The sequence below is a fragment of the Coenobita brevimanus genome, chromosome 69 (genome assembly GCF_032717465.1).
Source record: "Coenobita brevimanus isolate Jiangsu-jjx chromosome 69, ASM3271746v2, whole genome shotgun sequence".
In the NCBI taxonomy this organism is placed as follows: domain Eukaryota; kingdom Metazoa; phylum Arthropoda; class Malacostraca; order Decapoda; family Coenobitidae; genus Coenobita; species Coenobita brevimanus.
In genome coordinates this window covers 17,870,667-17,887,150 of record NC_137022.1, presented here as the reverse complement: position 1 = coordinate 17,887,150, position 16,484 = coordinate 17,870,667, and the positions used below count along the sequence as shown (strand labels likewise).

Below are 16,484 nucleotides of genomic sequence, written 5' to 3'. Positions count from 1 at the left end.
AAGAAAGAACTCGAGCGCATGGCAGAAGAGAAGGGAGGGAGAGCGGGGTGGTCGGAAATCCAAAGGGTTCTGCTGGCTGCAGGGGGGGGGGGTGGACTGCGGAAGTGTTAATGATCTCCTAGGTGTGTGGAAGTCTGGTTCCTAGGTGGATGCTGCACTTGCATCTCCACTCTGCTCTGCCCTCTCCCCTCTCCTTGGGTCCCTGTCGCTATCTCAAATAATTTTGCAAGGCTCTTTTCTTTTACTGTTGCTTCTTCCTTCCTTTTCTCCTATCCTCTATTTTATTTTTGGCTTGAAATAGAGAGGAATTTTCCACATTTAAAAATTCATCAATGACCTTGAGTAAGTTGCAACAGGAAGGATTAGGGTGTGCCCATGGGCTGTTGGTCTGGTCAATTTAGAAATCGTTCTTTTTAGCACCAACCCAGTTTGTGGGCTTCTGAGGTGGTAGACTTCTGCAGGGGTGGAGCTGCTGCTGAACTGCAGCTTTCGGATCGGAGGGTGCTGTTGTTTAGTGGTAGGACTCTCGGCCAGTAGCTGCTGGCCCATCATTGTGCTGGGAGACTTTTCTTTCTTAAACAGTGTTGCTATCCCTTCTAGTGTAGGATAGGGAGTGCATGCTTGGAGCTCGATCCCTACTGAGTTGTTGGCCGAGCCTCTGGATTCCGGGTTCCACCCAAATAATTTTTTTTTTTTTCAACAATCATAATGAGCATTTTCCTTCCCATCAAAAATAATGGAATTTGTTCATAGTTTCCCCTCCCCCGGTTCTACTGATTTTTTTTTTTTTTTTTTTTTTTAATCACGATGGCAACCCTGGTTTCTCTTCCTGGTACTTCTCTGACTCCTTCCACTATTCCCCTGCATGTTTCATCCTGCTCAACCACACCATCTTCTGGCTCACAGTCCTTTCCATATACAGTTCCATCTACCTATTCTTCAACTATAGTATCCCTTGAACCTTATCTGCCTCCTTGCCCTCCTCCATCTATCTCTCCTGTTTCTTCAGCTGCCTCGTCCCGTTCTCATACCGCTACCCGACTCGCTAACTCTACTTTGACCACCCCTCCTTTTGGACCCCAGACCTGGTCTCAGTATTTTGATATCGCATCCCAATTTATTTGTGATGAGTATTCCTGCTAATTGCAATTTTGCCGTCATTCCACCTTCCAAACGCTGAAATATCCAAGCTCTTTACAAGTGAACAACAATGGATATTAACTTGAAAACAGTTACACCAATACTGCAGTTTGCTTTCTTCAGTATTATACCCATAAAATGGGTCGTTGAAAAATAATAATATAAATCCATTTATAGCCAGGCGCTTTAATATTGTAAGGGGTGCCCACAGACAAATTGCCTCCATGTCGCCCTGTCCCCCCGCCATTTTGCTCTCCTCCCCCCAACTCTTATCCCTCTCTCTCATATATCTCTCTACTCCATCTCTCCATCTGATCCTGAGTCTCTCCCTCCCCCCCTCCACCTCACTCACATACACTCTCCTCGTTAGTCTATCACTCTCCATCCTCTCTACATGACAAAACCACCTCAGGGTATTTCTTTTAACGCTTTCTATCAGGCCCACATCAGCACTACAAACTTCCTTCACTTTCTCATTTGTCAGTCTAACTCTCCATGAACAGTAACTCCATATCTTCCTCTCAAATAACTCATTTCCACTGCTCTCACTCTTGCCTTGTGTCTTTCCAACAAGGTCCATGGTTCGCTTCCATACGCTAGAGTTGGTATCACAATACTATTATGCAGCAACCTTTTTACTTCCATGCTCCCTCTATTTCTTATCACTGCTTTCAAAGAACCACCAAATTTTTGTCCCTGATGTACCCTCTCAAGCACTTCATCCTCTGAACCTCCATCTTTACTCATCACACTACTAAAGTATTTAAATGCATTCACATTTTCCATTGCCTCACCATCCAACCTTACTGTGCATTCAATGACTTCATTTCTCTCAAAGATCACAACTTCATTCTTCCCTACATTCACCTTTAGATTCCGTTACTTTTACACTCTCTCAGATTCATTAACCATGCCTTACAGTTTCCCTTCGTCATCACTTAACAGTACAGTATCATCTGCAAACAACAGAACAGGAAGTTTTCAAACACTGCCCTCTCTCATTAGCGCCGCACCAACTTCCACTGCCCTACCTTGTATCTCATTTATAACTCCAGCCATACACAGATTCCGCAGCCATGCCGACTTGAAACATCCCTGCTTTAATCCAACATTCAGATTGAATAATTCAGTCGGTTCGCCATCTACATGCACTGCAGCCTTAATGTCTGCATACATATTCTTTATGGTATTCAGCAGCTTCCCATTTACTCAATATATTCTTAATATTTTCCACATTCGTCGTCTTTCCACTGCCATATACTTTCTCCACGTGAATGCGCACAAAACCCATTTCCCCTTCTTTAGAAACTATTCCGCTAATGACCATAGGATTAGTATCGGATCTGCGCAACACATTCTCTTCCTAAAACCTCCCTGTTCTTCTCCAGCTAATTCCACTGTTATTTCCCTAACTCGGTCAATAAGTATCCTACTATATACTTTTCCTGTTACACTAAGAAGACAAATGCCTCTAGGATTTCCACACACTTCTTTTTCCCCTTTTCCTTCGTACAGAGGAATAATTATACCTGACTTCTAGATCTGATGTGAGAGGTGTAAGGCTGAGAGGAAGACCACGAATAGGATGGATGGAGAGTGTGAAGAGAGCGCTGGATGCGAGAGGGATGTCTGTTGAGCAAGGAAGAGTGGCTGTGCGTGACAGAAATAAATGGAGAGAAATTGTGAATGAATAAGTGATGACGCAGCCCTGAGGGGATATTCTCCCGCATTTGGTCTGATCAGCTAGTCAGGTCAGGTGCGGGTAAGGGGATGGATCTGTTATGATGTGGCAGGGGTAAACCAGTTCCGCTGTCGGGCCCTGCTGCGGATGTCACTGATTGCATTGCCCAGTTGACCCTTGTGCGGTGTGGTGAGGTGAGGATCTGTCCGTTCTTCCCTTTGGGGCTAAGATGCGAATGAATGTGTTTGAATGGATGAGTAAATGGAGAGTGAGTCGTCCTGTCTCGGCTACCTCCCTTTCCTTGGGGGAAGCAGCCTAGGTATATAGATAGATAGATAGACTTCCAATTCTCCGGGACTCTACCTTCCTTCCAGCCAATCTGCACATCTTCCATATCCATTGCACTGCTATTTCTCTCCAGTGCCTCAGCATTTCACAGCACACTCCATCAATTCCTAGAGCTTTTCTCATTTCAGCTTTCTTCATAACTTCCGCTACTTTCTTCCTCCTGATCTCTTCCTCCCTTCTCATCCCCTCCTTCTCCCAGGCATTCCCTAGTCACTTATACTCGCATTACTTTCATTTTTTGTGTTTAACAGTTCCTTCGAACCCAGGTTCGAATCCTGGCTGGGGCAGGGGACAGTTTAAGGATTTGAATTTCATTAAAAGCAGACTTTCCTGATCTACCAGATGACCCGCCGACATGTCGTAAAAATACCCCCGCTAATACCAATACACCAGTCCTGTATGAGACAACCCTAGCATGTATTCAATATGGACGGTGGGTGTTAGCGCCGAAGTGGTGACATGTGGAGGTGTAGGAGGACTACTGGGCCTTGGGATAGGCTACTGCCCCCAAGATATAGCCTTTGCCCAGAGTCGGACACATAAAAAAAAAAAAAAAAATCTACCCTTATCTTTTCACTCCATTACTACCTTCTTTATCATCCTGTCTTACTCTCTTTACCTCCTTCCAGAACATTTTCTTACATTCCCTCCTCTTTATACTCTGATTCCTTCCAAATTCCTCATCCACTCTCATCATATTCTCTCTTACTAATCTTTTTTCCACTCTCTTCCTCTCTACATATATCTCTCTATTCCATCTCTCAACTTTCTCCAGGCCATTGCTTCTCGTCTACTCGCTATTATGATTTCTTCTTTTGCACCACAGCTTGTATCACCTCTTCATTGCACCATGTTGTTTCTTGGACCCCCTGTCATCTTCTCATCACTCCACACACTGTCTCGCGTGCTGCACAGATTTCTTTTGTGAATATTTTGCACACACCATCCACCTTCCCCATCTGCTTCAAATCATATTTGCACAATCGCTCCCAACTTCTTTCTTATATTTTGCTTCTTATCCTCTCCTCCAGGCACACACCACTCACCAACTACTCCATCCACCTTCATACTGCCAACTTTTCCATTCATATCTCCAATCAAAAACACTCTCTCCATCCTCTCAAACTTTTTCATGCACGCCAATTCCCGATGTCACTAACCAAGGAAAAATGCCACTCTTCACCAGATTGTTTAATTTTGACATCAAAGTTGGTCTACTAAACTCCGTTCATTTTATGTGCCCTCTGTGTCACTAAAAGGAAGGGAGAAATTACAACATTATTTTAGTCACTGCTACAAGGAAGAGAGGCTGTATCATAGTCAAAGAAAATAAAGAAATGGTGGGTTGAGTCTACCATCTCGGTTTGGGGACGGTTATTATTCTTCCCTTCCTTAAGTATCTATAAGCTTTATTTTACATCCGTTTCATGTATTTGTCAATCAAAACAAAATAAACAGTGTTATGAGAAAATGTAACAATTCTTCATTAAGAAATATTAGCACGACATGCCTGAAGATCGTACGTTACGATTATAAACAATAACAAACTCATGTGTGTCTGCTGGCCCGCTGGCGAAATTTTTTTTCCTGCCCAGTTCCGTCACTTTGCACATATGGCAACGTTGCCCTGTGTTTAGTTTGGCAACGCCGCGCAGCAGTGAGCCATATCGATGCCAGGTTTAGTATTCATCACAATTATTTATTTTTTTTATGCTTGACTATAAATATAATACCTGACTATCTATATTTTACATGGATTGAAAGAATAATAGAGACATAGAGGTCATATAGTTTTCGCTGCCTTAGCTTAAATAAATATAAAAAGGGGCCATACCACTGTCTTTACTTCGTCACTCGTCTGCTGAGAGAGAGAGTGAGAGAGAGAGAGAGAGAGAGAAGATACTCTCTACACTGTGCTAAAATTAGTTATATGTTGATTTAATGAAAATGTGGTACGTCTTAGGGGTGGTACATGACTGCTCGTTGAGAACACTTATCAGTAACATATGTTGTAGGCCTATACTACTTTCCCTGTCATTTCTTGTCATTGCTCCCAGACGTACGATTCAATCAGCTGTGTTTACAATCGGCAATGGCGCATCACTGGATCTGCTGATCATGAATCAACTTCAAGGTAAGCTATGGTGTAACGGGGTTGTTAATAACAGTAACTTGGTTAGTTTTTAGAGTGAGCATCATGCGTAGGCCTGCCTATTGTATATAACCAGAGAGTGGACGCGTTTACTAATATACCTAAGAAAAACAAGAAAATAATCTGAAATCTAACCTGACAAATGATTTTACTAATATACCTAAGAAAAACAAGAAAATAATCTGAAATCTAACCTGACATATATACCTAAGAAAATGTCTAATGAAACATTGATATTGAGGCATCATTGATACCAATATTTCCCAGCTTGCAGCAGAAATTACCAAGGTTAACCCTTGAGAATGATCATGAAAAGCGTTTTAGGTGATAAAATATTATGGGTCATTAACCTCTCTCTCTCTCTCTCCTGTAAACACAGCTGATTGAATCGTACGTCTCGGAGCAATAACAAGAAAAGACAGGTAAAGTAGTATAGGCCTACAACATATGTTACTGATAAGTGTTCTGAACGAACAGTCATGTACCACCCCTAAGACGTACCGCATTTTCATTAAATCAACATATAACAAATTTTAGCAAAGTGTAGAGAGTATCTTCCTTGCATACTCACTTTTTATTGATGACCCTGCATGTTATTATTTTATACTGTTTCAAGCTCTCTCTCTCTCTCTCAGCAGACGAGTGACGAAGTAAAGACAGTGGTATGGCCCCTTTTTATATTTATTTAAGCTAAGGCAGCGAAAACTATATGACCTCTATGTCTCTATTATTCTTTCAATCCATATAAAATATAGATAGTCAGGTATTATATTTATAGTCAAGCATAAAAAAGGTAAATAATTGTGATGAATAATAAACCTGTGCGCGGCGTTGCCAAACTAAACACAGGGCAACGTTGCCATATGTGCAAAGTGACGGAACTGGGCAGGAAAAAAAATTTCGCGGCCCGCTGGACCTACCGTACAAAGATCATGGAAAACCGTTGCAGAGAAAAATGGGCAGAGCCTAGTCCGAAGTATTTCCTGAATTCTAGAGGAATACCCTATTCAGGGTACACCACTGGCGTGTTGGTTTGAGTTTTTGTACGGTATTTTGGAGCCCTCGGCATCTTTGGATTTCGGTCGGCGGTCTCGTCTCTGCACGATTTCGGCTTTAAACATTGTACAATTTTCATATGAAAGACTTTGTAGATTTTCTTCGGCATTTTGGAGATGAAGCATTGTTCTTTTAGAAAGCTAAATTATATGGGTTTCAAACAAAATGTGCACCTAGAGACTTGTAAATATGTGATGAATGCTGTCACACCCAGTGTGCTTTCACGACTTCTATAGTAACGTTTTCCTGCATTTACCGTATTAAAGCATATCTAGGAAATTAGTAAAACTACTAAAGAATAATATCATGAAGAACTTACGTACGATATATCATTAAATATCACGGGAAATATTTTTAAAGATATGCGATTTCTGTGGTCTCTGCATGAGTAGCTCGACTTCCATATTGAACTAGCTTGCGATCAATGGCAACTCTTGAGTTAGTGACGGTGGGTGGACACAACAATACATATACCCTCCTTTGCCCTCTAATTCTCAACTACTGCCACACATATACCCAAACCATGCCTCCACTCTCTAACACTCTCACTTTACCATTTAGTCTCCGTCAATCCACATATGTCTATTAGTCTTGTAATAGATTATAATTATAGTAGTCGCAACCGAAAAATAGTGAGTAAATATGTGAAGAAATAACCTCAGTTCACACTTACTGTAGTCGATCATGGGAGAAGATAAAAAATGAGTCTGGGATTGATTTTAATTTTATTGTCTTCAAAAGGGAAAAGCTTAAGATTTTATGCTAAGTTTGTCTCACAAGAATGTCTTGAGGTGAGAGCGGTTTTATGGCTGCTAATTTCTCTCCCAGCTTCTCTCGTTAGACCCCCCCCCTTCTCGCTCTTTCTCCGCTCCAGTTTCCTAATTCCTTCTGACTTCTCCTCGTCTTTCTTTCCATATATATGAACTTCCATCACGTGGGCTGTACTATCGTCGACGTTCTAGAAGCCTGTGTGTGTGTAATTCACCGGGGCGGTCAGGATCACTTGATGGTCGTGATTGTCAGCTTTTACCCTCCCGGAAGGGAGCTGAGAGCTCATATAGTCCGATCTAAGGGCAAGGCTGTGACCTTCACACACGCACACACCCGTCCCCTTGTTCCAGGGGGACAGTAACCACCCACTTCGTCAGTGAAACTTTTCGCAACCTGAGCGAGGCGCGAACTCCCGTCCACCAGTTGGCAAGCGGGAACGTTACCACTGCACCAGCGAGCGGTGTGTGTGTGTGTGTGTGTGTGGTCACGAGGCGCTGATTGTGGGCTACTGTGCTGTGTGAGACATTCCGGAGAGGTGCCAACGTCATTTCCTTTGGCCCCTAGGTTTGACATTGACCTAACCTCTAGGCTTCTGTATATAACATATGTATGTTGCTAGCTATTATGTATTAAGATATTTTAGGGTCCTGACAGGCATATGTTGACCTATAAATAAATATACGTATACTCTATCACATCCTTATGTCAATCAGCAGGACAAGAAATCATATATGCGAAATTTATTATTATTATTATTATTATTATTATTATTATTATGCATGAGGTGCACATCGGATATCCAGCCTGCCGTAGTATATGGGTTAAGGTGAGAAAAATTAAACATTCACTGGGTGGTTGAGTAGAGTGGAGAGCTAAAGGGGATGGTGAATATTGAAATAATCTAGAAAGGAGGTTTGAGGGAAGAGAGAAACGGAAAGAATGTGTTGCACCTGAGGAGGAAAAATTCTTCTTCACTGACCCTCAGTCCTTCCACCAAATTTCTTTAAAATCAGATTGTTAATTGTTAATTTTTATATCACACACACACACACACACACACACACACACACACACACACACACACACACACCACTAAAAACACAATCTTAAAGTAATACGATTTTTAAGCTTTATTTAATTCTCCAGGTCCGTGGGCCAACTGATGCCAGCAATTTCGACGCATACCCTCGGGATGTTGAAGTTCCAATGGACGAGCTCAGTGGTTGGGATTTAGACTTTTAGAGAGTAGCACTGATCTGCAAATGGCAGAAAATCACTGAGTCAGGCCTGATTATGACGCAGAAGTGGCTCACAGTATTTTGCAAGGACCTTATATAATGAATACTGTAATGAGTGGTAAAGTTATCATAGATACCTATATATGTAAGATAATCAGGACCTGAGCCTAACTGGGAAAAGGTTAAGTATATAATATAAACAGTGTGATTTTAAAGTTCAGTAATCGTTTGCACAGTTGCTATGTGACACTATAGAACAGAATGCGTTTTGAGGTTGAGGGTGCAGAAATACAGACAGTCTTTATGTGCATAACATACTGTTAACTGGTGCTTAAAAAGACTGTGAGAGTACAAGCAGCTCATTAATACTTTGTACTACCTCCACGTGTACAGTAGCTTGTTCCTAGAGTTTGGACTTTGAGGGAGAGCTGTCTGAGTGCTTCGAAGGTGTTTTTCTGATACCTCATTTCCTTTGATGAATGTGCATATTTATATCCCTGAGACTGCAGGAGATAATAATCAACCAAGCATAATTCAAGCATTTGTGTTTAATATGGAGTCTCATGTCGCTTTGTTTCTATATGTCTTATCAAAATCTAGGGCTATTACTTGTCAAATTATTTATGTACCAAGCCATTACCTGTACTAATTAAAATATATTCTAGAGAAGTTTTGTAAGGATGAAGAAAATGTTTTATTATATGGACATTATTGGTGTAGAGTATATATTTTTTAATTTTTGGGTGGTATATGTAATTGGCATAATTTCCTTCGGTGTTTACGTATTACATAATTCCAATTCTTTGAAATTTATGTCGCTGTGCTACTAATGTTTGTAATATGATTCATTATCTGTATATGCAGGCATAGTTATAATATTTCAAACGAATTGTTGGACATGTTATGATACCCTACAGTTTGGGTTCAGTCATTCATAAGTTTTTAACATTCGCATCACGCTAAGGTAAAAGCTAGGCTTGGTAATTATGTTAGTATTCATGATATCTGGACACATATTTTATAAATGATTCACATGTTGTTTTCGTAAAGCATTCGGATATGTAGAATTAAGGATGTGCATCACAAAAGTTGAAGTTTCTGAGCTTCATGATAAAATCAGCGAGAGACTGGAAACTTGGTTTGGGAGGAAAGTCATCTGATCTTTAACCTAAGTCATTATATTGTCGAAGTAATATTACAACAGATTTGCGTGAAAACCACAGTAGCCTTCTGACTCATAAAGAGAAATATGAGATGGGTGTTCGTTATCAGTATTTTTTTTTTTTTTTTTCAAGACGGCAAAGTTTAGATCGGCCTTCGGTAAATAAGGTATATAAATTAACGGACACTTATTTTGTTAGTAAATTTTTGTGTGGAAATTATAATGCTGATTTATGCTGTTTGAAATGTACTAATCATTCATTTCCCTAACATACTCCATCAACTAGATAAAGCAGTTCCTCGTGCATTTTACAACTGCTTCACTACATTATAAGTTATTTGTTTGTTTAAAGCCTTTGAATTGACAGGATGCATGAAACAAGGGAGCTCCGTCATCGCTTGTCTCGCTGTGTTACAGAATATAGCAGACAGTAATAATGTGATTATGAACCACTTTCCCGCTCAAACTTCTTCAATATGGAACTCAGTGATTACAATAGTGTTATCCATGTACTTTATATGATACGTTTCCATGAGAAATACTGTAGTAAGATGACCCATTTAAGTAATACTGTCTTGTAAAGTTTTGTTAAATTCTGAAGTCTGTTAATACATAAACAATGCAGAAAACTATAAATGCAAGAAGTGAACCTATCACGTGGGAAAAAGGAAACTGATGAGTTTGATTTTTCTAGTAGCAGCTTACAGGCTTACAGAAATGGACATTAAATTTTTGTAAGTGAATACCTGTGTATTTTTCCCAGTGCTAGCTCATTCTTGAAAATTCATATATATATATATATATATATATATATATATATATATATATATATATATATATATATATATATATATATATATATATAATGTATGTATAGATAGATAGATAGATAGGTAGATTTACAATAGATACATAGATATAGACAGATAGATAGATAGATAGATATAGATTGGTAGATAGATATAGATATAGATACAGATGAACAGATAGATAGGTATTTCATAGTGAACATGCCATTTTCTGGTACGAAAACTATCAGACCTGGTTTTGGTCTTGCAACTTTGTATGACCCAAAATTCATAAGATTAACTTTTAAATTCTGCATTATGAATAATAAAGTAATGAATAAACAATATCTAGTACTGTATATATAAAATTCGTTAATCAAATGTATAGAAACATTCATACTCAAGCAGTATAAATACACATTTTATTTTCTGCGATATATTTACGAACTTTTTGTTGGCACTCGATGAGAATATATTCTGCAAAGACCTACAGATAAATCTTGTTCAGTGTAGTACTTTAAGAATTTCCTCAACAATGAAGGTACATGATTCTGCCCTGGGTAATGTCAAAAAGTTGCAGAGGAAAGCCCACAATAAATAAAGGAATAACTACAGTATGTACAGGGAGACCCATTGCGGTGAGTTAATGACAGGGCTACTACTTTCTTCAGAGTCGGTTCACGATATATCACTTCTTTAAGTTTGCGCAAAATAATCCTGATATTCATAATATGTTACGGACCCAACTAATGTTTAACCCAGCATTGATATGAGTATCTTTTAAGTCCTATAATTATAGCATCATCTTACAGCAGATGATGAAAGAAGCAGTTGAACAATCTAATATGAATAAGCATCTCAAATCTTGCAGTTCGATTTTTGAAATTCAGATTAGACATAACCAGTTTAGAATAGATCTCTCAAAATGACAGAGACATGAACTATTTCTATTAATGCCTTTATCTTGATAAGGTTGCGTTAAAGTATTACAGTTAACACTGAAGAATTTTATTTTCCTTAATGAAAATCTCCCAGGAATGGTGTTGAAAAGTCTCAGAGCCTCAAGACCACTGCCTTAAGGATAAAGAAGTTCTGTGGTTCTATAATAATCATTTCTGTCTATAGCTTCACTGTTAATAGCAAGGTATCGCTGAGGTCTGGGAGTATTATTACTTATGAATATGTACGTATAATCCAGCTTCCGTTCTTGACTGATTTTGTAATTTTCTTCCCGAGTGTGTACTAGTTTGATACATCATCACTGAACTGTTCTTCTGATTATTAAATGAATAATGATTTTTCTCAGTTGTGTTTAGGCTTAGCATATTATTATGGTTTGAAACTGATTTTTTAACTAAAAGAAATTTACAACTAAATAATTATTAACACTTTGCTACATTAATTTACATTTTGGTGTACTATAGAAGACTAACATTTGATTATCATAATGTATTAAGACCACATGAGTAATTGCGCTTTGTGTAAATGCAAGTACATTGCGTTTAAGTCTGAAGCCAGCTGGGTATCCTGCATGAACCTTCAACTAGAACAAGTGTTACAAAATGATTAAAGTTGCATGGTTTCTTGTAAACTAAAATCAAAGAGAGCTATATGAAACAAGCTTAATATGTGTTGCATAGCCACAGTCACTTTTGCACAAGATAAGCATTAAGGTGTTTTATGTGTCAGATATGTATGTGCCATTGAGAGAGAGAGAGAGAGAGAGAGAGAGAGAGAGAGAGAGAGAGAGAGAGAGAGAGAGAGAGAGAGAGAGAGAGAGAGAGAGAGAGAGAGAGAGAGAGAGAGAGAGAGAGACCAGAAACAAGCCTTTCCAGCCTTCATTGTTTGCCGCAGATAAATTTAGGTGTAATAGAGATATACGAGTTAATGCTGAATATTATAAAATGACACATGGTAACTACTATTGTGCTAGTTTTTATCACTAAATCTTTTATTATAAAAAAAAAAAAAAGAACCTTACAGCAGTCTTCTGAACTGTATGATTTTTGCCCCATCTGTCACTTTAAGTGACAGTTAATGTTGCCTTAAGATGAAATATAAATTTTATCATATTTTGAAGAATATTGCTGTTTACAGTAATGTTATTATTTGTATATAGACAGTATAACTAAATTGTAGGATACGGTATTTTATTGTTCAGGAATATCACTGAGAGAGTTGTGTCAGAATAGTTCTAGCTTAAAAATCCTCCTGCCAAAAATCCTGCCATGCATAACATGGCCGTCACTAATTATGTTCACCTTGTATGTAGAGAACCATTACTGTCTATAAAATATATGTCTGCTGAATACTTTCGCTCGAAAAAAAAAATCTACCGTGGTTAGAACCGCATAACTGGGAAGGACATTATGTTTTAAATTGCTCTGCTTGCAGGCTTTAAAATTCCATACTGATTGCTTCTTATTCTATATTATCTACGTAAACAGTTGCCACACCACTGTTTAGCCATCTCTTACAAACATGATTTTCATTTATTTAATTTTTTTTTTTACCGTGTAAGAAATGAAGACTTTACCTTTAACTGAGAGGAATTTACCAAGCAGTCCAGTGAATACAAAGCCATGAGTAGAAGCTCGCCAACATTTCTCTGCCATCTGTAGCAAATAGAGTTGTTACATTAACTATTTTATATCATTGGAAAAGGAAGGACACAAGAAACGACTACGTGAAGGAAGAACTCGCTGTTACTTGGGGAGGGATTAGATATGTGGAAGATACACATTGTGGCAGAAAACTGTCTGCAAACTTTTGTCAATGGCTGCACATCTCATTCGTTTCATTGTATCACACACACACACACACACACACACACACACACACACACACACAATAAATATATATATATATATATATATATATATATATATATATATATATATATATATATATATATATATATATATATATATATATATATATATATATATATAACTCTTATACAGTTCACATAATTAAACCGTGTATGGCGTGCAGTGCTCGTCAGGAGTGTGTGCGGTTCTGAGGAGGAAATAATCTGCAGAAGACCAGTGGTATGGTGTATGGATAATTTTCTTGTGTACTGTGTAGCTAGTAACTGCATATGACTACAGAATGATTATCTACCCAGATAATTGTTTGATCTCGTGTTGTCTAGAAAATATTAGAAACAGATGAAATGAGTTTCCCTTTATGTACTGTATTTGTAATCACTGTTGTGTTGCATATTACGTAGTCCTTAAAGTCTATGACAGGGTGCTAGGGTAACTTTTCAACAATCATGAGCAGAAACACTGGCCAGCTGAACAGACATAAATATTGTGAAGAGGTTCAAGAACACACACACACACACACACACACACACACACACACACACACACACACACACACACACACACACACACACACACTGAAGTTAGAGAAAACTTTAGTAAATTTCCTGCCTAATTCTGTGTAATGGAAAAACATTAACTCGTTCACACACACACACACACACACACACACACACACACACACACACACACACACACACACACACACACACACACACATACACAGTTCGGTAATCTGTCTCCAATATTTAAAGATTGACCCTTTTTCTTCATTTTTACGCGTGTGTTACATGTAAGTAAACTATTGAGTTGGTACTGACGATTTCATTATGTGTTATATCTAAAGTATTGGTGTGATGGCTACCCATGTACATCGTCCAATGCAAAATTCATATGGTTTCCACATCACTTTGATTTGCAATATTCACGCATGTAATTTTATAAACTTGCCGATGTATTTTCAAGTTTTGCTAAGGGTTCTAGAAGAGAAAAATACATGAAAAAATGGTAGCCTGTTTTATAATTCTTAAGCTCTTTTAGTTTATTTTATTTTGAGGTTACATACACTTTAACGGAAAGCTTTATCAGCATACTACAATTTACTACAACCCTCCAAAATTAGTTATGTTTTAATACTTATTTCTCGCATGCACTGGTTATTGTCTTTCACAGCTTTGTAATATAAAGAGACATCAGTTTCTTACATAATAATACAGTATGCAACCTCCTCATGTATCGAAATTTTTACATGGTGCATTGTAGCATATAAATGAAGATTATTTTAGAATATTATCCCTGTTACAAATATTTATAGTGTATCACTCACCAGCTGTTCTCACGATGGTTTGTTATCTCAGTGAAGTCATGCAGCCTACTTTTAATATACTGGAATCATCACTCTTAAATAAATTCAACAGCTTCCCACCTTTCATGATGGCTCTTCCAGATTCTTCTCTCAAATCTCAGTCACTTTACCTTCGCAGATACACTAACGTACTACCACTTCTCGCTCCTGATAACTATCTGTTGTTTTCTTGATTATATACCGTTCAGTAGGCCTACCAATACTTCTTATGCAGCTTTGCACCATAACTATCAGGTAGCATGGCAAACTTTGTAATAATGTGCATGACGACTGTGTATTTGCTTCAAAAATAAGTTTCGAGCTTACTCGCCTTCAGAATACATGTATTAATGCCATTTTGTAATGGTATAAGCTTGCTTCTAAAGTCTCAAGAGCATGACCCACTCTTACTTGCCTGAAAGTCTACTTCTTCGGTCCGGTAATAGTGAATTGGCCTCATGTTTCCTCTTTTTGTCAGTTGAAACTGTTTTCTGTTACAGTCAGTTTTTGCATGAAACACTTGTGCCACAAAGCGGGGTCCGTTGAACCGTCCAGAATAAACAGTAGTTATGCAGTTCATAAACAATACCAGATTCTCGCAGAAATTTTGTTTATTTTCCCATTTTCATAATGCTCTTATAGTCAGTAATGTATAATGCATATACTGTAGTTCATTATCATATTACTTAAAAAGAAAATACTTTACGAGCATTTGTCATAATCTTGATAACCTGTAAATCGCAGGCTAACGATTTACTCACTGGTTGTGTTATGTACAATACTCCACTGTACAAGGCACTAACTAGTAAACTGAGGAACTGGAAATCTATGACGTTCAGATGGTAAGTCAGTAGGACACGCTCACCAGTTAATCTTAGAAAGAGACAAAAACGAATACACTGCAAAAGTGACTTTTTAATCTCTGTCTTGTACTGTACATACATAAGATGCGGATCTTGTTCATATCGGAAATCGCAACAGAGAACAGTATCACAGGCTAAGCTTTGGTTATAATACAATAGTTTTTATCGTACGTTTTCAACAGCATTGATTGGCCCTAACTAAGTATGGCATCGCAGTGCAAGAGGTGAGATGTTGTGTCAGTAGTAAAATACAGAAAACACAGCAACCAATTTGGGGAAGACTGATTTGACTGTGGGCCTTGGTGCTTAATCATTTCTCCTCCCCGGTCCTCTCTATCCTTGTAGAATCTTTTACATATGAAGTAACCGACAAGGACTGAAGAATCTAAAGTTGTCGAAAGCGAAATGTGTGTGTGTGAAGAAGTGTAGTAGGCACAGACAGTAAAATAGTTGTAGGTCTTACCCTCTGAACAATCATAGTACTTATTGACTATTGCCACTTAGTGCCTCACCACCGCTGCTGGTGCCTCGTTCTCAATACACCTCAGTACCTCACCTAGCGAGTCTCAACCATTTATTGTTTCACAAATTTTAGTATGTTAGATGTGACACATTTACTGTACTAGAAATGAAAGCACTGAAACATTTATTATAAGTGTGGTATTGAAATGTATGAGAACTAACTTTGAACAGATTTTGAAAGCTGAATATTTTATTGATGATATAAATCACACAAGTTGTATATTCTGTGCTTATTCCTGTTCATGCTGTGTAATATCCTTATCATCATTAGCAGACTGCAACATCAACCGTGCCTGATGGACGTGTAATTAGTTAAACAAGGAACATATTGCTTCGTGATATATGCACCTGATTTTCTGTTCATCCACCTCTGTTGATATTTGTCATTATCAGGTGTTGAACTGTATGTTGCAAGCTTTCTCTAGTGTGTGTGTGTGTGTATATATATATATATATATAAATATATATGTATATGATTATGTGTTCCTTTAAGTTAAGGAAATCACAGTTTACGTACGTCTATATACGGGAGATTTGAGGTTTTACGTATTGTCGAAAGTTATTCACTTAGTATTTCATTGATTAAAGTT

At 38.1% G+C, this 16,484-nt stretch overlaps 1 protein-coding gene across 1 annotated transcript in view; it reads left to right on the top strand.

The window, feature by feature from the left end:
- LOC145406106 (cGMP-dependent protein kinase, isozyme 1-like) overlaps positions 1-8,557 on the top strand; it is a 664,176-nt gene extending 655,619 nt beyond the window's left edge. The window contains exon 14 of the mRNA XM_080277304.1: positions 8,295-8,557. Within this exon, the coding sequence (XP_080133430.1) occupies positions 8,295-8,390 (96 nt within the window). The 3' untranslated portion in view covers positions 8,391-8,557. The remainder of the gene's footprint in view (positions 1-8,294) is intronic.
- Positions 8,558-16,484: the final 7,927 nt, after the last annotated feature.